Source organism: Ranitomeya imitator, chromosome 3 (genome assembly GCF_032444005.1).
Source record: "Ranitomeya imitator isolate aRanImi1 chromosome 3, aRanImi1.pri, whole genome shotgun sequence".
In the NCBI taxonomy this organism is placed as follows: Eukaryota; Metazoa; Chordata; class Amphibia; order Anura; family Dendrobatidae; genus Ranitomeya; species Ranitomeya imitator.
In genome coordinates this window covers 87609411-87631628 of record NC_091284.1, presented here as the reverse complement: position 1 = coordinate 87631628, position 22218 = coordinate 87609411, and the positions used below count along the sequence as shown (strand labels likewise).

At 42.9% G+C, this 22218-nt stretch overlaps 1 protein-coding gene across 3 annotated transcripts in view; it reads left to right on the top strand.

The window, feature by feature from the left end:
- The window catches only part of CTPS2 (CTP synthase 2), a 307360-nt gene that overhangs the window by 238689 nt on the left and 46453 nt on the right, over positions 1–22218 (top strand). For all 3 annotated transcript variants that reach the window (XR_011319771.1, XM_069761061.1, XM_069761060.1), the window contains 2 exons: positions 6092–6188; positions 7854–7998. Coding sequence is in view for 2 of the 3 variants with exons in the window: in XM_069761061.1 (XP_069617162.1) it covers positions 6092–6188; positions 7854–7998 (242 nt within the window). In the remaining variant the exon portion in view is untranslated. The remainder of the gene's footprint in view (positions 1–6091; positions 6189–7853; positions 7999–22218) is intronic.

Sequence of the window (22218 nt, the reverse complement as noted above, 5' to 3'; positions counted from 1 at the left end):
CTGTGAGCGCCGACCACAGGGTGGCGCTCACAGCTGCCGGGGATCAGTAACCATAGAGGTCTCAAGGACCTCTATGGTTACTATTCTGAAGCATCGCCGACCCCCGATCATGTGACAGGGTCGGCGATGCGATCATTTCCGGCCGCCCGGCCGGAAGCGGTAGTTAAATGCCGCTGTCTGCGTTTGACAGTGGCATTTAACTAGTTAATAGGTGCGGGCAGATCGCGATTCTGCCCGCGCCTATTACGGGCACATGTCAGCTGTTCAAAACAGCTGACATGTCCCGGCTTTGATGCGGGCTCACCGCGGAGCCCTGCATCAAAGCAGGGGATCTGACCTCGGACGTACTATCCCGTCCGAGTTCAGAAAGGGGTTAAAGATATTCCTGGTTTTGGCTTACAAATACTGATGTAAAATACTAACCAAATACTGAACGTGTGAATTTGGCCTTAAGGTACCCATATGGAACGCCCGCCAGGGCCGTGGGGTACTTGATACCAGGTCTGATACTTAAAGGGATGTGAGACGGCGGCGGCAACCCGGTTCGTGGACCTAGGCACCCATGTTAAAGGAATAGTCTTTAAAGGGGTTTTTGAAATAAAGAAAGTTTGTGACGCCACCTGTGGTATTCGGTCAAGGATGACCAACGCTGCTTAAAGGGGTCCTCTGGGGTGATGTTATGATGTTATGGCAGCCAGATGGTATAACTTCCCACAGGTGAAGTAGGTCCCCAGCGCTCCCGATGAATAGATGGAAGATGGTGAGTGGTGAAGTAAAGAACGAAGGACGCAGTTGTGCAGTCTTTTTACCTGGCTTACTGATGTAGCAGGCAGCCACAGTCCAGGGCACCAGATCACAGGTACAGGCAGGGTCTGGCCGGCTTGGAGGCGAGTTCAGAGTCCAGCTTTACCAGGTGGAGTTAAAAGCCTTCCTCTTAGTGCGGTGGTATTATAGTCCCTTACTGCCTATGGCTTCTTAGCAAGGTCCTCTCAGTTATCTTTGTCCTTTATTGAAGTGGGACACAAACCCGTATGACAGGTGACTTTAGCCTTTTTACAAGGTCTCTATCATGACCCGGGCTCTATATGTCACTGTGTCTCCTGGGTATTAGGGCGGACAGGTTACGTGTAGTCTAGCTGTCCTACCGGTTTCTGCTGTGCCTCCTAGAGTATGACACAACCTCGGTCTTCCGGTTACTGGTATCTGCACTCTATTAGGAAGGTAGCCCAGTCGCAGCTATTCTCCCTTATTGTCACTCTCCTGTGCCTCCCTCTCAAGGCACGTTGGCTAAAGGCTGTTCTTCGTTCTGTATCTCGCTATCTAGGAGCTACAGCACTTCAGGCTGTACGGCCCCTCACCCGTCCTTCTGCCTCAGACTGCTCCAGTCTGCTGTCTGGCACCAACTGTCTAAATGTCTAAATCTTCCTAACTGCCTAGCAACTAACTTCTCCTCCCGACCAGAGAGAGCAGCTCCCCTGAAGTTGGGTGTAGAGCTTCCCCTTCTGACCTGGAGTCAGAACGGTGTTGGATGTGCTAATTACCTGTTAAGAGGAATCTTCCATCACTTCCAAGCATGACATCACTCTCCCCGTGAGGAAAGCAATGCCACTGTGACAACCAGGACCCTGGGGCGTCACACATACATATTAGGTGCAATTCATGCAAACCTGCCAAGTTTGATACAATTGGTCAATGATCTTATGTGCATGTGAACCACCCTGCTCTTCCCAGTGATAAAGGTAGGGGAGAAAACAGATGCATGCTCATGTTTGGGGAAACTGGGAGAATTAACAGCTATTTAATGTGTATGACCTCTTAATATTGCTTTAACGGGATTGTCTGAAATATTGACAGCCCTTAAAACCCTTAAATGTTTTGTGATAGGTACACAATACAAGCCAAAGGAAAATCAGTCAGTTCTTGAGTTTTGTCCTATTTCTGTCTGTATTAATATCCCCTAATTTATTGTTATCCCAGCGTGCAATGTTTTAGAAACACAAAGAAAATCTGAACGTTTGCCAGAAGGAATTAATCTCAGCTTTACACATTTCAGAGCATTTCTTGACATTTTTATATGTCTATGTGCGTTGAAATACATTAAGTCAGTCCGCTGAAGACTGTGAAAGTAATAATGGAAGGTATACACTTTACGATTGCCAAAGCATTGCCTGTGGCTCCTAATTTATGTTATTAACTGTGCTATGAAACCAGCTGATTGTCATAGATATTTACATCGGATGGGAAATAGGCCTTCTCTCAGTATATATTCCTGTCAAATAAATTTGACATATGTTAATACACTGTTATATATTACTGGCGTTGGAATATACACATGTATTTATCACTGCTTCTATCATGTCGAGGTTTAAAGAAGAGTTTTTCATATGCTCTGTTAGGTCAAATTAAAATTTAAACCACTTGCAAAACCATTTTTCTGTAAAGTAATAACAATTATATTGCTTTAACCTTAAAAAGGTTGACCACTACTAGGACAACCCTCTCTGATTCTGAATGTTTGCCCCGTTAACCACTATACTCACCTCCTATGCTGTCGCTGTTCCAGCGGTGCTGGCGCTGTTCCAGCAGTGTCAACGCTCGCGTGAACTTGTGTGAGCCTGAGCCCTGCACCCAATCAGAGCAGGCCTCACTGTCCCCACTTTTGGACATATAAGTAATCAAGAGGAAGTGAGCGGCCGGCCGCAGCTATAGCTCAGACTATAAAGGACTCATGTTGAATGTTCAAGTTCATGACTGTACAGACTGAGCAAGTATGACTAGTTTAAAAGGTTTGCAAGGAGAGAGCCTCTTTCTAAAAGAACATGGCAGCACAGCTAAAGTTTGCAAAGTTGCAATGGAACAAACCACGAAACATCTGGAACACATATTTTTTATTATTTATTACTTCTGGTATTTTTATTTGCTTGTGTGTAAATGTCAGAGCACGAAGCTTACACATAGCAAATGTGGCAGACATATGAGCGTAATTGCCTTAGCTGTGAACACCTCCTGGCTCGCCTATTTTTCCGCTGTAGGTGTAACCCAGCATTTATGCCCTGGACTACAATTTACCGCTGTCACCACTACTTACTGTAATTAAAACAGGGCAGTCAAATCATTGCTAGATGCTGCGATCTAATTACTGTAATTAGCGGTGAGTAGTGAGAACCGGTCAGTGACTGAAATCACTGCCACAGCCCTGGTGTGCGGACCTGTGCTTACCACTATCCAGTAATTACAGTGATCAAAACGCAGCAGCCGGCAACTGCCCCTAATCTAATTCCTCCTCTTATGTCAGTAGGATCTTAAACGGCTTTTTTTTATCTGTTCCTTAAAAAGCTGCATGGCAAGTTCTCCTAGGAACAGCTTTCCCAAGGACCCAGCTTTCTGAGGAACAGATACATCTAATAGCGGATGAAGAACCTAGCACAAAGAAATATTTTGTCACTGCACCATCCAGATTTTGTAAAGTAGGATAGAAAAAACCTAAAGAGATGAACTTGAATATATATTGGTATCCATGCAACGTGCAGGTGCATGGTCGCACTGGCTACTAAACAGACAAAACCTAAGATTAAAACAAAATGAGCAAGTACCCTGCAGTAAATAAATAAAAAGCAACAGTGCATGAAAATAACATAGAGTGCTTAGTTAACATAATTTCGATAAAAAAATAGGTAAAAGCCATCCCACCACATCAAGGTGACCCTATTTGGGATGGTCCTAACCTCTAGTATTAAAACCTTACCATACATCAAATGATATAAATGCGAATAAGGGCTGAGAGCCCAACTAATTAACACCCAGCATCGGGGAGCTATATAAATTGTCCAGATAAGGTTTTTAATCTAGAGTTTAGCACCGTCCCAAATAGGGTCACCTTGACGTGGTGGGATGGCTTTTACGTTTTTTCATTCAAAATTATGTTAACTAAGTACCCAATATCCTTTTCATGCACTATTGCTATTTTTTTTACTGCAGGGTATTTGCTCATTTGATTTTTATTTTAGGTTTTGGCTGTAAAGTAGGATGTAGAGTTTAACGATGCCCAACTCTTGTACAGGATCATATATAACTCTACAGATGTTCACATAAATTTATTCAGATTTGGAGCCTGTGGCTAAAGTTGTCTTCATCACGACCATAATTCATTACGATGTCACATGCTATGAGTAATGAATTGTGTGTGTCCTGTATGAGCACAGCTTATTTATATGCCTCTGTTTTTTCCCTCTGTTTTTTTGCTTGCTGGTTAAGCTGAGGGCTTTTCTAATTCCCTGCTTTAATTGAAATAATTTGAAGTAGTGTGTTCTCTTGTCACACAGAAGTTATGTTGTGCAATGACTTGCTATAATTTAATACATTTCCTGTGCAATTACAGTGGTTGTCCTCCTCGTCACAAGCCATCTCTCATTTACTGACTTGTGTAAGAGATTAGATGCCATTCTAAAGTGAGATCATTGGGAGATTTCTGACAGCAACGTATTCTTAGCACTTTTGGTAGCGCACTTTTTCTGTCAAATTATATTACAAATCCTTAGTTTTATAATTTCTGTTTATATAGTATAATATCAGGAACGTTCACATGAAAACAATTTATCAAGGAAAGCCCTGCTTATAAACTTAGATAGAAAGTTGAAGACACAAAAGAGCACAGTGAGGTCAAAAATACTCTGTTTTAAAAAAAATCACAGTAATAAGCAAGTGCTAGCCAAAAGATGGAAAAAACAGGGTATTTAGTTGATACTCATTTTGCAAAAAAAATGTATACTAAGCTGCTCCACCAATCGTCAAGGTATTCCCATACAGAGCAGTTAGTTAGGACTGCTCTATATGTGTATACCTTGACGATTGGTGGAGCAGCTTAGTATACATTTTTATTGCAAAAAAGTATCAACTAAATACCCTGTTTTTTCCATCTTTTGACTAGCACTTGCTTATTACTGCGATTTTTTTTTTTTACAACAGAGTATTTTTGACCTCACTGTGCTCTTTTGTGTCTTCAAGTTTCTTGGTGGTGTGAACAGGTTCCTACAGACTTGTTCAATGTGCAAGTAGCCCATGTGTTTCTGGTTCTTAGATAGAAAGTTGTATATGGTGATTAAAGGGATGGTCTGGCATCTAAAATGTATTTTCTAACTAACTAACCTTACACCCAAAAAACTTTTGTATTTTGCTTAATTACACAATAATGTACACTTTTCCCTATCTAGTTAATCCCTAAATGTTTTTTCACTGTACTTCTTGTCACTTTTTGTTTGAGAGGAGTCTCAAAAATGACTTTACAGGAGGCCGGAGCTGCACTCACTCCTCACAGTGTTCAATCGCCCCTCCTGGAATAATATGTCACAGGGGACAGCGCTGCAGTTACTTATTAGTTCCTTGCAATGCTACCCCCTCTGAAAACGTCCTGGATCATGGGTGATGGACTCTGTGGGAGATGTGAGTGCAGTGCTGGCCCTCGCTTCTATGTCTGCCGCTGCTGTAGCTTCTAAGTACCTCGCGTTAGACAAATATTTTGCAATTTTTCGACATTATTTGTGCCAGAATTCTGGGGTTGAACTTTGATAAATCGTGGTAATAGTGTGAGAACAAGCCTGGAATTAAGTAAAGTTTCAGAGGGGTGATTCCATCTTGCTTTTTGGTGCTGGCTTGGCTTATTTGGAAAGAATCTTCCTGTGCACAAATTGGGAAAAATATATCATTCAGGAAGAAGCTGAAGGGATTCTACTCGGGTGGTTAGAAGCCAATGCTCGGGTTGCCTTATTTATTCCTAGGTGTCACTAGCTTCATCTCTTTCAAGATTAGATTAGATTATGCCTTTTAATGTAAAAGTGATGTTTTTGCTAATCACCCTTATTATAGTCTTAAAAATAACTGTAAACTGAAGTTGCAAGGTGAGCGTACCTTTTAATTATCATGTATAAATATTTTAGACCCCAGGCCATTAAGAGGGTCATCCACAACTAGAGGAAAATGGGTGTCACCATTAGCTCGGTGTATTATTAGGTTTGTGTATCTATTGACTATATTTTTTGTACTTGACTTTCACTTTAGTAAGAAACTTTGTTTTACTCTTTCTATTCCTATACAGGTAAATCCAGAACTTATTCCACAGTTTGAAGAAAAAGGTTTAAAGTTTGTTGGGCATGACACCGAGGGACAGAGAATGGAGATCATCGAACTTGAAGGTTATTAGCTAAAGTGTAATAAATACATAGGGCTCATTCAATGCCTCTTCGTTTCATGGTGCTTAACTTATTAAAGGGGAACGCAGTTAGAAAAAAGGTAGAAAATTGGTTGCACTCAGGACGAGACAATTTTATTCGCACATGTACTGTAAATGTTATAGAGGAGATCCCCAATCATTGTGGATGGTGCTACTTAAATGCCCATTTACTTCAAGCAGGATTATCAGGAGAAACCACCAGGTGGCACTCCCCAGTGGTTTATGCTGCCCTGACAGTAGCAAAAGTATAACTGACAGAGATTGAAGCTTCCCAGGACTATAAGAAGCTCACCCCGAACCAAAGAGAGGCCATGAACAAGCCCCAGGTGTGCAGGTCAGAGCCTGCACTGATCAACACATTAACCCCTGGCGTGCAGGTGAAACCCAGCACTGGGATCATGACAAGGATGGTGTATTACTGCATTCAATTCGGGCAATATACCTGTCAATAGAGTTTGTCCTACTTTTACCTCTTATAATAAACCCTGTGGTGGATCAATGCTCAGTAAACCTGTTATAGAAAGTATAAAGTGTTATTTGACAAAGCATCTTACATCTCACAGTAAAATTCCAAAATTTGTGGAAATGGCCAATATTTGTGCAGACAACAATTCATAATTCATTCATGAACTAAGAGAATCACCAGTTGCCATAAAACTTGTCTTAATTGGCACCAGTACCTAGATATTACGTATAGATCCAAGCAGAGGTTTTTCTCAAGTATGAGAAACCCCTGGACGTCGTCACTGCATATTGTCTGTGTACTTTATTTTCTGGGATGTCGGAGTATCACATCAGAAGCTGGGATCATTGGAGTATTGCTACTGAAACAAAGGGGCACCTTCTCAGCATTTCTGCCCCTTTGATCTATTGATTACTGGGGGTCACAGCAGTTTAGCTTGAGCCAATCAAAACTTCAGAAGCATCAATATGACTTGTTGGAGACCTTCTGAAATAACAATTATACATCAAGATTTCTCTAGGCTCTACCTAAGCTTGCACGTGATCCTACAGAACGTTCATCTATCAACTCGCCATGGCTCGAGATCAAGCTGAAGGCCTTTAATAATAATAATAGTAATAATAATAGGCTCTAGTTGTGGCCGTAAACATTCAAAATGGACATCTCAATGAGTTAATTCTTCCACTTGGCTCACTTGAGGACAAGGAAATGTTTGGCAGGCACAGTTTGGCTGGTGAGACCTTTCTGGCAAATTGAGCATACTCGTCTTATTTTTCCCTGTCGGAGAGATGTAGTTTCCACCTATACATATTACACCATCGGTAGATAACACTGTAAGAAAAGCTTCTGTTTCTTTGTCCATATGATAACTATTTTCAACCAATGCCTAGTTCAAAGTCATTGTAGGGAGACTTGCCACAAATATCATCCAATCATAACTTAGTTTACATTCTTCTAATTCTAATTGTTCTTTACATTTATCTAAATAGAAATGTTCTAACTTTTAAGCCTCGTGTCTTGTTACTTATTGAAACTCCCTTTTTCTATTATAAAAACTGGATGTTTGGAATTTGCATTTCCATCATTAGTCATGCGCAAGCGATTGCTATACTATAGAGTATATACTTTTCTTTTTTTTGCTGAATCAAAGTCTTCTGTCTCCAGATCATCCATACTTTGTTGGCGTGCAGTTTCATCCAGAATTCTCATCGAGACCTATGAAACCTTCTCCTCCCTATCTAGGACTTATGTTGGCTGCCTCTGGAAAACTAACTTCATACTTACAGAATGGCTGTAAATTGTCTCCCAGGTAATTATTAGCTTATCTAGTTTTAAAACTGGCTTCTGGGCGCTCACAAAAAGCTGATACTAAAATAAATTTTCTGGGACTTAAAAAAAATAAATTTGGTTTACAGGCAGGAAATGTGGTAAAATAACTAGATATGGAAGAATTCATTCACAGAACTCTGTTCCATTAGCCTGGTCCGTAATCTGTGACCGCTGGACCAGAAATCTACAAATCTCCTTTCCGCCTGGCTTTCCCAGCTGTTCTTTTTATTAGCCGTGCTGGCGTGATATTATCAATGTGGCGTGATTCACACACTTCTTCAGAAGAGCTGGGTATGCCGGGAGGTGAGGAGGTTCGCAGAGCTCCTGTTCAGCAATCATATCATACTGACCTGGCTGATGGAGTCCTGATAATCGTTTCTCCCATCTCTGAAAATTACTATTACCTGCAAATCCAGTGGTTCCCAACAGTTTTTGCAGCTATGACAATGTTTACAATTCTGAATGTAGCCGTCACTGGCATCAGTGGGGATAATTGCATGTGCAGTCCATGACCCCTGAGATCAGTCACTAGCTGCAGCAGTCATCTTAATGTATCATAACTACAAGCAAATTGGTAGGAACCAATTGTCATAAAATAAAATCCTAATCCTAATGGTTGAGACACTTTCTGTTCACTTTCTTTGAAAAGCCAGTAATTCTTCAGCCTGGGATTTTTATTCAGGAGCTCCTACTGTCTGACATCACTCATTCCTCACTGCCAGCAGAGATAAAACAGAGGGGAGTGAGCACTATCAGTATTTTCAGCAGTTTCATTAATTCTTTACATGCTGCATGCAAAAGTGATTGCTACATGCAAAGAGTTTGACATAGGGAGATTACTACCTCTGTCACTTCATTGGCTCCTCGCAGTGCAATTGTGGGGAGCCGCTGGTTGCTATGGCAACAGGGGGCCTAACAATTACTTATGGGTCTGCCGTAGATAACACTCTAATAGATCATTCAAGACGCACAATAAATTGGTCATTCTGGCAGGCTAGATAATGTACCACACTAGATAAGTAGTGCAGTGTATTATCATTGCAATCAAAAGATTGCATGTTCAAGTCCCCTTGTGGGACCAATAAATTTGTAAAATAAAAATCCAAAATGTTTTCAACAGGTTAATAATTGAGAAAAAAAATCTAATTTTTCGGAATTAAAAGTATTTGTAGCAAAAAACAAACAACCAAAAAGATGGCCCCTCATCCCTGTCCTGGTATGCGGGCCCCCTCATCCCTATCATGTTATGCATGACACCCACATCCCTCTCCTGGTATGCATGGCTCCTCATCCCCATCCTTGTATGCATGGCTCCTCATCCCTATCCTAGTAGGCATGGCTCCTCCTTCCTATCCTTGTAGGCATGGCTCCTCATCCTTATCCTGGTAGGCATGGCTCCTCATTCCTATCCTGGTAGGCATGGCTCCTCATCCCCATCCTGGTATGCATGGCCTCCTCATCCCTATCCTGGTACGAATGGCCTCCTCATCCCCATCCTTGTGTGCATGGCCCCCTCATCCCTATCCTGGTAGGCATGGCTCCTCATCCTTATCCTGGTAGGCATGGCTCCTCATCCTTATCCTGGTATGCATGTCTCCTCAACTCCATCCTAGTATGCATGGCCTTCTCATCCCAATCCTGATATGCATGGCTCCCATCAGGAAAATGTGAAAAAAAAAATGCACCATCCTACTTACCTTGCTGCGCTCTGTTGCAGCTTCTTGTTCTGATGCCAGCAGCTGATTTATGCTTGTAAGCAGTGCATGGCAGGAACGTCATGTGCTGCTTACAAGTTGAGGACAGCTGCTGGAATATTCACTGCTTCCCTCGCCGGGACTATGTGCGTGGAGGGCAGTGAGTATTCATTGCTATTTAGTAGCAGGCACAGTAGCGGCAGTTGCCGGCTTTAGTTCACAGTTTAATCTACACCTTCCAAAACTAAATATATGGCTGCATCTGTCTTTTAAAGCCCTGTGTTAGGTCAACTCACTCGGCTTCTTAAAGAGGTAGACGCGGGAACCGTTTCTATTCAATGTCCGGTTGGTTTACAGCAGTTGTCCGTCAGGAGGTAAAACATAAAGTAACAAGTTCATACAATAGAGCTGGTTAGCCCACCTGGCTTAGATTCCAACTTCCATGTCCTTTAGCAAAGGACATTCAATCCAGGAAATCTGCAATCTCCAAATGTCCAGAGTACATCTCCAGAGCTCGCGCCTCCAGACCCATCCACACTCAAATGCTCTAGAAAGCTGGGTATTTACCCTCTGGACTCCTCCCACTCTACAGCTGTTTAATCATCCAAGCACTAACCATGGCTGATTAACCCCTCTCATCACTTAGTGTGCTGGATGATTTTTCCTAGGTTTATATTACTGAAGCTAACAACCTCAGTGCTACATATCTTCCCTCTAGTTCTTTGCCAGTGACTTTTTTCACAGCCCATTGTGTGGTGTACTGTAAGTTTAAAGTATATAGTGGTACTTACTTTTTCAAACTTTTTTTCACCACATATTCACAGAACCTTGATTAGTCGAAAAGTTGGCCATTATAAGCGGACTATTTTCACACTCTCTGCTGCACACTGCGTAACTGTGATCCCTGATCCAGTCTCACTCTCTCCTTCAAGAACTTTGAATTCCACAACTGCTTGTGAACACTGCAACTTCGGCCATGCTTGATGCTCAGTGCTTGAAACGCGTAGGAAAATAGTTTCTATTTTAATTCCTCTATTTTTTCATTTTAAGAGCAAATTAGTAAATTAAGTTTTATTTTTTTCATCGCGGTTGCTGGAACCTGTTGTTCTATACGTCTCATCTTTAACCTGGGAACCGACCCATGGTTTCTGTCTGTTCACCGCACCCAACAAAATTGCTTAATTACTTGGATTTGGTTAGCTGATGTGAATTTTGTTCCTTTTAGGCTAAGGTCACATTAGTATAACATCGGTTGCAATATGGTAATGACACTCGGCTCTAACTCTGCTGTGATCTTAAGCTGAGTGTCAGTGCTCTGTGCCCCTATGCTCTCACGTGCGAGAATCGGATCACAAGTGTGAAGAAGGAGAAATTAACCCCTATCTGACCTTGGACGGGATAGTACGTCCGAGGTCAGAAGCCCCATGTTTTGAACAGCTGACATGTGCCCGTAATAGGCGCGGGCAGAATCGCGATCTGCCCGCACCTATTAACTAGTTAAATGCCGCTGTCAAACGCAGACAGCGGCATTTTAACTACCGCTTCTGGCCGGGCGGCCGGAAATGACGTCATCGCTGACCCCCGTCACATGATCGGGGGTCGGCGATGCGTCTCCATTGTAACCATAGAGGTCCTTCAGACCTCTATGGTTACTGATCGCCGGTGGCTGTGAGCGCCACCCTGTGGTCGGCGCTCACAGCACACCTCCATTTCTGCTACATAGCAGCGATCAGCAGATCGCTGCTATGTAGCAGAGGCGATCGTGCTGTGCCTGCTTCTAGCCTCCCATGGAGGCTATTGAAGCATGGCAAAAGTAAAAAAAAAAAAAAAAAAAAAGTTGAAAAAAAATGTTAAAAAAATAAAAAAAATATAAAAGTTTAAATCACCCCCCTTTCGCCCCAATCAAAATAAATCAATAAAAAAAATATCAAATCTACACATATTTGGTATCGCCGCGCTCAGAATCGCCCGATCTATCAAATAAAAATAAGCATTAACCTGATCGCTAAACAGCGTTGTGGGAAAAAAATTCGAAACACCAGAAATACGTTTTTTTGGTCGCCGCGACATTGCATTAAAATGCAATAACGGGCGATCAAAAGAACGTATCTGCACCGAAATGCTATCATTAAAAACGTAATCTCGGCACGCAAAAAATAAGCCCTCAACTGACCCCAGATCACGAAAAATGAAGACGCTACAAGTATCGGAAAATGGCGCAAATTTTTTTTTTTTTAGCAAAGTTTGGAATTTTTTTTCACCACTTAGATAAAAAATAACCTAGTCATTTTAGGTGTCTACGAACTCGTACTGACCTGGAGAATCATAATGGCAGGTCAGTTTTAGCATTTAGTGAACCTAGCAAAAAAGCCAAACAAAAAACAAGTGTGGGACTGCACTTTTTTTGCAATTTCACCGCACTTGGAATTTTTTTCTCGTTTTCTAGTACACGACATGCTAAAACCAATGATGTCGTTCAAAAGTACAGCTCGTCCCGCAAAAAATAAGCCCTCACATGGCCAAATTAACGGAAAAATAAAAAAGTTATGGCTCTGGGAAGGAGGGGAGTGAAAAACGAACACGGAAAAATGAAAAATCCCATGGTCATGAAGGGGTTAATCTCTCCATCTTCTCCATTGCCTGTCTCGACATGTATCAGACTGCACTCAGACGACATCTGAGTCCAGTCCGATGTTTTTCATGCATTTATTGACTTGAATGGGTGCGCACCCTGCAAGGCACGCTGCCAATCGCAGCATGCTTCAATTTTCTTCTCATGCCGAATCGGCATAAGAAATAATTTGCAGATCTGTCCTGCCCCATTGAATAACACTGGTCAGAGGGCAATGCAAGATTTTCTCGCATTGCACTCCTTCATATTTTCCGCCAGTGTGAGAAAGCCCTTACAGTGGCCCTCTACCTACATGCCAGAGGCTTGCGCGGTTACAATGTAAATGCCCAAAGTCCCAGTGTTCACAATATAGGTGTTGATCTTGAAGGCCAAATACGACAAAGTCCTTCAGGGGGTTCATTTGATTCCAAACTAAACTTTGATTTTCTTGTGTCTGAAAATCAAGTACCGTATATACTCGGGTATAAGCCGAGATTTTCAGCCCAAATTTTTGGGTTGAAAGTGCCCCTCTCGGCTTATACTCGAGTCAATGTGGGTGGCAGGGTCGGCGGGTGAGGGCGCTGAGGTATACTTACCTAGTCCCAGCGATCCTCGCGCTGTCCCTGCCGTCCCACGGGCTTCTGTGCTGCAGCTTCTTCCCCTCTTCAGCGGTCACGTGGGACCGCTCATTAGAGATATGAATAAGCGGCTCCACCTCCCATAGGGGCGGAGCCGCCTATTCATTCCTCTAATCAGCGGTGCCGGTGACCGCTGACAGGAAGAGCTGCGGCACCAAAGACCAGGCAGAGGGACAGCGCGAGGATCGCCAGGACTAGGTAAGTATAGCATATTCACCTGTCCTCGTTCCAGCCGCCGGGCGCCGCTCCATCTTCCCGGCCGGCGCCTCCATCTTCCCGGCGTCTGCGCTCTGACTGTTCAGGCAGAGGGCGCGATGACGCATACAGTGTGCGCGGCGCCCTCTGCCTGATCAGTCAGAGCAGAGACGCCGGGAAGATGGAGGCGCCGGAACGAGACGCCGGGAGCTGCAATCAAGGGAGGTGAGTATGTGGTTTTTTTTTTTATTGCAGCAGCGGCGGCAGAGATTTCTATGGGGCACAGTGAACGGTGCAGAGCACCGTATATGGCACAGCAATGGGGCACAATGAACGGAGCAGAGCACCGTATATGGCACAGCAATGGGGCACAATGAACGGTGCAGAGCACCGTATATGGCACAGCAATGGGGCACAATGAACGGTGCAGAGCACCGTATATGGCACAGCAATGGGGCACAATGAACGGTGCAGAGCACCGTATATGGCACAGCAATGGGGCACAATGAACGGTGCAGAGCACCGTATATGGCACAGCAATGGGGCACAATGAACGGTGCAGAGCACCGTATATGGCACAGCAATGGGGCACAATGAACGGTGCAGAGCACCGTATATGGCACAGCAATGGGGCACAATGAACGGTGCAGAGCACTATATGGGGCACAGCTATGGGGAAATAATGAACGGTGTAGAGCACTGTATGGCACAGCTATGGGGAAATAATGTTCTATTTTTATTTTTGAAATTCACCGGTAAATGCTGCATTTCCACCCTAGGCTTATACTCGAGTCAATAAGTTTTCCCAGTTTTTTGTGGCAAAATTAGGGGGGTCGGCTTATACTCGGGTCGGCTTATACTCGAGTATATACGGTATATCTTATACTCTAAAGGATATGGGAAACAAATTTTTGCCCATGGTCCTAAGATAAATTTATGATAATTCTTTTTGCTTTCCTCTCTTGTGAAGCACTAATATTTTGAGCCAGGAATATCAACGAGAGCCGCATTGTTAGCATACTGCATTCTCCTGGTGGAAAACTGGAAATATTTTACAAGGATAGATAAAAAAAAAAATCAGCATTTGGTTTGAAAAGTAAGAAACTTCTTATTTTTTTTTGTTACCCAACAGTATTGTATAATCTCTTTTCTTTATAAATAAGGGCTTTACCACAGAGACCTTTTTTGAATTTTAACACAAAATAGAAAAATCTCTCTGCTCCCTATGGAGCTTCATATACAGATCTATGTTCTAACGCAAAGCTGCTGAGTTAGACATTTACAGCCCTCACATTAATAACGGCTGACTATTGTTCGGTTGGAGAGATAACATCTCGAAATATAGACCGTAAAATCAATTATTTTCAGTTTACAAAAAGTTCAGTTTTATGAATAGAGTGTTCAGGGCTCAGAAGTAATAACATTGCTATGATGCATTCCCATACCGTTTCCATTGGATCTATAATGTGCAGAATGTCAGTAGTAGCAGATTTTAATTGAACAATTTTTATTAAAAATAATGTCTATTATAATGAAAAACATAGGACTACGTATAATCTCCTTATTGGTTCTATAGAAAAGAGATTGCGTTAAATGTGCAAATTAATGATTTTGTTCCTGGTTTTCTTACATGGATTAGTAGTTCTATGTTGCCAGGACTTTCTGAGAATGGGATTACTAATAATTACACTTGCAATGATTCCACTCCCCTTTAGTAGTCATTGCCTTTATTTACAGCCATCTGTATGTCCCTTTCATTGCAAGGAAATGCTGTAATTAATCACATAGTGCAGTAATATAAGCACAATCTGCTGCGCAGCATTTGAAACAGGATTGCTTTGGAGACAAAAAGGGAAGGAGAGATATCCAGGAAAAAGTAGACATAGCACAGCTAGGCTTGTGAGATGTGACAAGTTCGTCAGGTCAGGGAGAATGAAATAACCATAAATTCAGGTTATGTGATGACACAAAAGGAGGAAATAATCACCAAGCGCCGTAGTCTTGAGACTTTGTTAGGCTGGGGTCACTCGAGAATATTAAGCCCGATTATACTAATGGCACTATCAGAATTAGATCCGATTGTCACCTAAGTGTTAGTGATGAGCGAGTGTACTCGTTGCTCGGGTGTCCGCCGAGTATTTGTTAGTGCTCAGAGATTTCGTTTTCATCACGGCAGCTGAATGATTTACAGCTACTAGCCAGGTTGAGTACATGTGGGGGTTGCCTGGTTGCTAGAGAATCCCCACATGTAATCAAGCTGTCTAGTAGCTGTAAATCATGCTGCTGAGCTGATGAAAACTTAATCTCCGAGCAGTCATAAATACTCGGAGACCACCCGAGCGTGCTTGGGAAAACCCGAGCAACGAGTATACTCTCTCATCACTACTTAGTGTGATCTAATTCTCTCGCATGATGGAATGGCAGACACAGGTGCGGAGAAGACGGAGAACTTAATTTCTCCCAGTTCTCCATTGCCTGGGTCCGCGGTATTCGAACTGCAGTGTGATGTTTCACGCTCACCCATAGACTTGATTTGATGAATCTTCTACACTCGCAGCTTACTGGGATTGTTCTCTCATACCTAATCAGCACGAGAAAAAAATCACAGATCTGAGCTGCCTGATAGAAAAACACTGGAAAAAAGGAGGAGATGTTCCAGCGAGACGAATCTTGACATTTTCTAATAAAGTTTTTCTTGGATTTTACTACGTTTTACTACGTCTCGCTGGAACATCTCCTCCTCTTTTCCTTTGAAGATGCGCCTGTTTCCAGGCTTTCCGCCTGTGTCTCCTGGGTATATCCTGGCATTGTGGTGAGCTGACTCCTTCCTTCCCTTCACCCTATAGAATACCACTGGTCCGAGTGCAATCCGATTTTGTATTTTGTATCGGATTGCACTCATCCTAGTTATTCGCTTGTGTGAGTACGTCCCTACAGAGGAATGCCCGTTACATCGAGTAAATTAGTAACTGACAATAATACTGAATAAAGATTTTCCAACATCTTTTCCATTTTAAAGGGTTTGTTGAGCATAACATAACATTTTTCAGTTCAGCATATTTAGATAGATCGATTGATCTCTGGAAGACAGAAGTCACACTATAATAGCTCAGGGCGCAAATCCTTCTCAAACTCCAACAAGGTCTGAAGTAATTAAAATAAAAAAAAGACAGCAGCGCTCCTCAACTTACGTGAAAAAAACAAACAATAATAGAGATACCTTTATTAATCCATGTCCAGTAATAGAACCTTTATCCAGCAATTGTATAGTGTAACAGAGTGACATTAAACACTATAGTGTGCTGATCAACGCTGTTATCAATAAATAGCAACAAATGGCGTGTATGTAATAAATAGGAATGTATTTCAGTGTATGCACTTTAGTTTTTATGCATATTGAACACATTGTATCACAATGGACATGATTCATTTTGGAAGAATCGTTCATTATGTATTGACATTTGTCGATTTGTTGTTAATTATTTGATAATTAAGTGTTCATGCCTATACTATAGTTTAGGTCTTAATGTCACTCTGTTGCAACGTACAATTATTTGAGAGAGGTTTCAGGAGGAACTGAAATGTTGCATGTATCTCGATTTTTTTTTTTTTTTTCACTTGAGTCGTAGAGTTCTGCCGTGTTTGGATAATAGATAAATATTTATTTTCTCGAATTATGGATGTCTGCAGCCATCACTTAGTTGGAGCTATGGAGCTTACTGCATACTGTTTTATGCCACAGACAGTCCAAAGTTTCTCTGTGCATTGTCATCTGAAGCTTAAATACAGACATTTAGAAATGTATCTCCAACCATTTTAATAAAACATTTTATAGAATGTGTTTTTAGAAATGTTATTAAAAGACATTTAATATGCAAATTGCCTCTTCAGAGAAAAAAAAAGGACTTAAATAAACTCTCTAGCGCCACCTGTTGGAAGTAGCGATCCTACAAGTCACAATCAACCCTTCAACGAGTCGTGCAATATGACTTAGGATAAAAGCCAAATCAGTATCTCAATTCGCAGACACGGTGTTTCGGGCTGTTGGCCCTCGTCAGTGCGAAGCATGAGAAGTGATTTGGCTAGGTGAGAGGCTCTGGACTGGGGTCTAAGGGGTAAGGTTTGTGCTTGTGGAGAGTGATCTTCCAGCTCTGGCTTGTCAAGGTAAGGAATAAGCCTCCTTACCTTGACGAGCCAGAGCTAGTATGTCACTCTCCACAAGGGGAAACCTTACCCATTAAAAGACATTTAAACCCCATATACTATAGGTCAATGTCAGCAGAACCTGCCGATATCGACAGGTTGAGCCAATAGACTAATAATGTGTGTGGGAGCCCAAAACAGATGTTTGACGGAAAAGATTTCAGACCGCAGATCCTTTTGTTCTCCCTGTGATAAGCCGCTGCCAGAGATGTCTGACAACTGCCCTCTTGTAGAACACAGGAGCTTTCGGCAGAGTGTGCAAAGATAGCTGCCGGCTCAGCCATCAATTGAGCCATCGTTCAGCCAACAGCCATCTAGTGTGTATGGAGGGTCTTAGTTTATTTTGGTGATTTTATTCATTTCCGTGAGTATATAAATGAAAAATCTAGAAATATTCCACTATTTTCAGTTTTCACTAGAGCCGTCACAATACCCTGACTCTTCATTTCTTCTGTGTGTCAGTTGCGAGCGTCGCTGTATGGATTATGGACTGAACGAAAGGCAATTTATTGACATTGTACTGCTGGACGCAAAATAATAATAATATTAATAATCTTTATTTTTATATAGCGCTAACATATTCCGCAGCGCTTTACATTTTGCACACATCATCACTGTCCCCGATGGGGTTCACAATCTAAATTCCCTATCAGTATGTCTTTGGAATGTGAGAGGAAACCGGAGTGCCCGGAGGAAACCCACGCAAACACGGAGAGAACATGCAAACTCTTTGCAGATGTTGTCCTTGGTGGGGATTGAACCCAGGACTCCAGCGCTGCAAGGCTGCTGTGCTAACCACTGCGCCACCGCACTATAAACTATAGTATGCATCCCCCTGTCATACCCTGGGGGGAGGCTGACCGTCCTCATTTTTTGCAGTCAATTGCCTTCCAATTAATCTCAGCTGCCAAACAGTGCCAAGATCTTGCATTACTGTCTATTAAGTCTATACAGACAGGAAGTCACCAATGTGACCATTGCCAAGGAAGATTTTATACATTATAATCTACATCATAAAATCAAAAATACATTGGGACCACTTTACTAAATGTGTCTAAACTTTCCCCAGACAGTCTTAAACTAAACTGTACCAAATATATCACAGTGGCAGTGATTGATAAATTTGGTACATCTTTACACTGACTACCACAAGTTTACACTAATAATCCAATAACTAATTACCGTAGTTGTCTTATTATGTGTTGGAAAATTGTGGCAATTTGGAGCACGGCGCTACACATTAGTTCACACCCTCCTTTTTAGCCACACCTCTTTCCCGCTAAGTCACACCCCATTGCCAAGCTAAGCACTGAAAATGTCTAAAACATTAGTAAGTGTGGTGCAGGGCATGCACAGCAGTTCTTTTGGGGGCACATTTAACATATTTATTCTCCTTCCGCTATTTTATTTTACTATAGTCTTAAATTTACTAAATATAACAAAATTTTAATATGTGAGATATTCCCTATAATAGGCACAAGATTATGGAGCTAATAATTAGATTTAATAAATAAAACAGTAGTTATATTAATAAAATCAAAGACTTAGGCCACAATTCATCAAGACCAACGTTTTTCACTCCGATCTTGATGAGGGGGCGGGGTGGAGTTCGAGGGTCTGGAGTAAGATTTGTGGTGTAAGAAGCACCACATAGAATCATAGAATGGTAGAGTTGGAAGGGACCTACTCGGTCATCTGGTCCAACCCCCTGCTCGTCATGAATTTGACAAGTGGGAGTTACAACTCCCTTGTCCCACATCACTTCCGTCTGCTTTGTCGAATCTAGACAAAACTGGAGTGAAAACGCCAAAAGTTGCAAAATTGCGACTTTACAAAGCTTTTTATGATGGTTTTCTTGCAGATAAGGCCAATAATTTTACGTTCTGGAGGTTTTCCTAATTAGTCCCACAAGAAGTTAAGACTCTCAGACCATGTACAGTGTAGTGTCTCCAATAGCTTAGCTAGGAGTTTTAAGGAAATTATTTATGTGTTCTGTTCAGAGGAGAGAGTGTTACCATCAAAAAGTGTACTCCCACGAACCCCCTAATGCTGGAAGGCATAAAAGAGTACGAAATAACCCAAAAAATTATCTGAGAAAGAAGAGGATGGTGCAGGAAGAGATCGTAGGGAAGCCTTTACTCACCATGTTCACGCGTTTTTACAACTATGGAACAAATTTATTACAGTGGTGTTTAAAGGGAACCTGTCACCCCACCCCAGGGCGTTTTTAAGTAATAGAGCCACCTTCAGCAGCACCAAGGATGCATTCTGTGAAGGTGGCTCTTATGTTTCTGATCCCTAGTAACACTGAAATATTGACTTTTATAAATTGCGCCTCATACCTGTATTGAGTCCCAGAGGTATGGTGTCTCCCCCTGTTTCAGCGCCTCCCAGCCATCAGTCATCCCCCCCTTGCATCTGTGTGTCACCTCCTGTGTTGCTGTTACATGCTCTGCACCTGCCCCATCTCCCTCCTCCTCTTTCTCTTTCCTCCCTCGGCAGCATCTGATGAGCTGAGCTCCCCACACGCAGTTCACTGGCAGGTTAGCTCATCAGACGCTGCCGAGGGAGGAAAGAGGAAGAGGAGGGGGAAGATGGGGCAGGCGCAGGGCATGTAACACAATATAGGAGGCGGTGCACAGACGCAAGAGGGAAATGATGGACGGCTGGGAGGCGGCTGAAACAGGGGGAGACACCATACCTCTGGGACTCAATACAGGTATGAGGCGCAATTTATAAAAGTCAATATTTCAGTGTTACTAGGGATCAGCAACATAAGAGCCACCTTCACAGAATGCAGCCTTAGTGCTGCCGAAGGTGACTCTTTTACTTAAAAACGCCCTGGGGGGCTGGTGACAAATTCCTTTTTATTCACTACTTTTAAAAGTGTTTCATGTTGAAGTAAAAATGCATCTCATTAATAAGCAATGTTCCCCCTTTAATAAATTTAAAACATTTTGGTCTGTCTTCAAGACAAAAAAATAAAAACTATACCTGCTATGAGCCATTTGAGCTACTTTCATGTTGTAAAAAAGAAAAAAAAAAGCCCTACTAAGACAGTTTTATGCATGTGCCATATTGTAATATGTGCGTGATTTCCAGTTTTTCTTTTTGTTTTAGTTATCTCATTACTCCCTCATAAAGGTGATCCATAAGAAGGGTTTTGCTATTTAATCTTAAGAGCAGCATAATATAAGGCAAGAGAGCCTGATTCTGTGGATGTGTCACTTACTAGGAGGACTAGGGCTCACATGCAGTCCAGTCCAGCTAATGTGTAACCCCGCCCCCATTACTGATTGGCAGCTTGCTGAAAATGAAGCTGCCAATCAGGGCTGTGGGCGGGGTTATAAGCAGCTCAGCATTCTGGCCACTGCTCCATCTATAGAGAAAACAGGGTGTGACAAAACACTCTGGGATCGCCTTTGCTGGGGTCAAAGGTCACGTGGTTTGTGCATTGAATCTGAGGCGTACAGCAGGTTTCTGAGCAGGCTGACCTCAGGTCAGATTTATTAACGTGAAAGCAACATAAACAAAACATAAAAATAAATCCTAGCCTGTCTGGCACTAACTAAACAAATACTTTGCTATCTCAACAACTGGGGGGGCTTCTCCCACCCAGCTAACATCACACAGATCTTGAGCACAGCTCCTCACTCACGTTTGTCTCACACAGGCAGGCAATCTGTGTGCCCCAGACAGACGCTGGAAACCCCCAGCTGGTCATCTTTTATTCCTGCAATCATTAACCCATTAGCACCCTGAAGATACTGAGTGACCTAATTCACATAGGACAAACACCTGGGCGAGATATACCTGCCTCCAACTACCACACCAGCATGAGTCTTACATATCCCCTCCCCCCCTTGCTCAGACCACTCCGGTCGAGCAAGAACATTTTTGAAACAGTGCACTCGGGATAGGGCATCGGCGTTCCCCATCTGCACCCCAGGTCGGTGCTCCACCGTAAAAGAGTAAGCCTGCAGGGCAAGGAACCACCTGGTTACCCGACTATTACGGTCCTTGTGGAGGTGCATCCACTTGAGAGGGGCATGGTCTGTGACCAGCCTAAACTTCCTACCAGCCAGGTAATACTTGAGGGAGTCGAGAGCCCATTTAATGGCTAGGCACTCTTTTTCAACCACCGCATACCTCTGCTCATGTACATTCAGTTTCCGACTGAGATAGAGGACCGGGTGTTCGACTCCGTCCCTCACCTGGGAAAGTACAGCTCCGACACCAGTATCAGAGGCATCAGTTTGTACCACAAACTCGCTGCTGAAATCAGGAGTCACTAGTACGGGCTGAGAGCACAAAGCCCGTTTCAGGCTGTGGAAGGCCTCTTCAGCAGCTGAGGTCCATTTTACCATGACAGAACCCTTCCCCTTGGTAAGATCCGTCAAGGGAGTAGCCATGGCTGCAAAATTGGGTATGAACCGGCGATAATAGCCGGCAATCCCCAGGAAAGCCTGCACTTGTTTCTTGTTCACTGGTTGTGGCCAGCCCTGAATTGCCTGTATTTTGTCGATCTGGGGTTTAACCACTCCTCGGCCAATCACGTAGCCCAAGTATCGGGCTTCTTCAAGCCCAATGTGGCATTTCTTGGGGTTTGCCGTTAAACCTGCATCTCGCAGGTCATCAATCACCGCTTGTACCTTCTGGAGATGAGTTTCCCAGTCCATGCTGTAAATTACGATGTCATCCAGGTAGGCAGAAGCGTACTGTCTGTGAGGCCTCAAGACTCGATCCATCAATCTCTGGAACGTTGCGGGAGCTCCGTGAAGTCCAAACGGCATATAGACATACTGGAACAGACCTTCCGGTGTAGCAAATGCCGTCTTCTCTCTGGCCGCCTCGGCCAG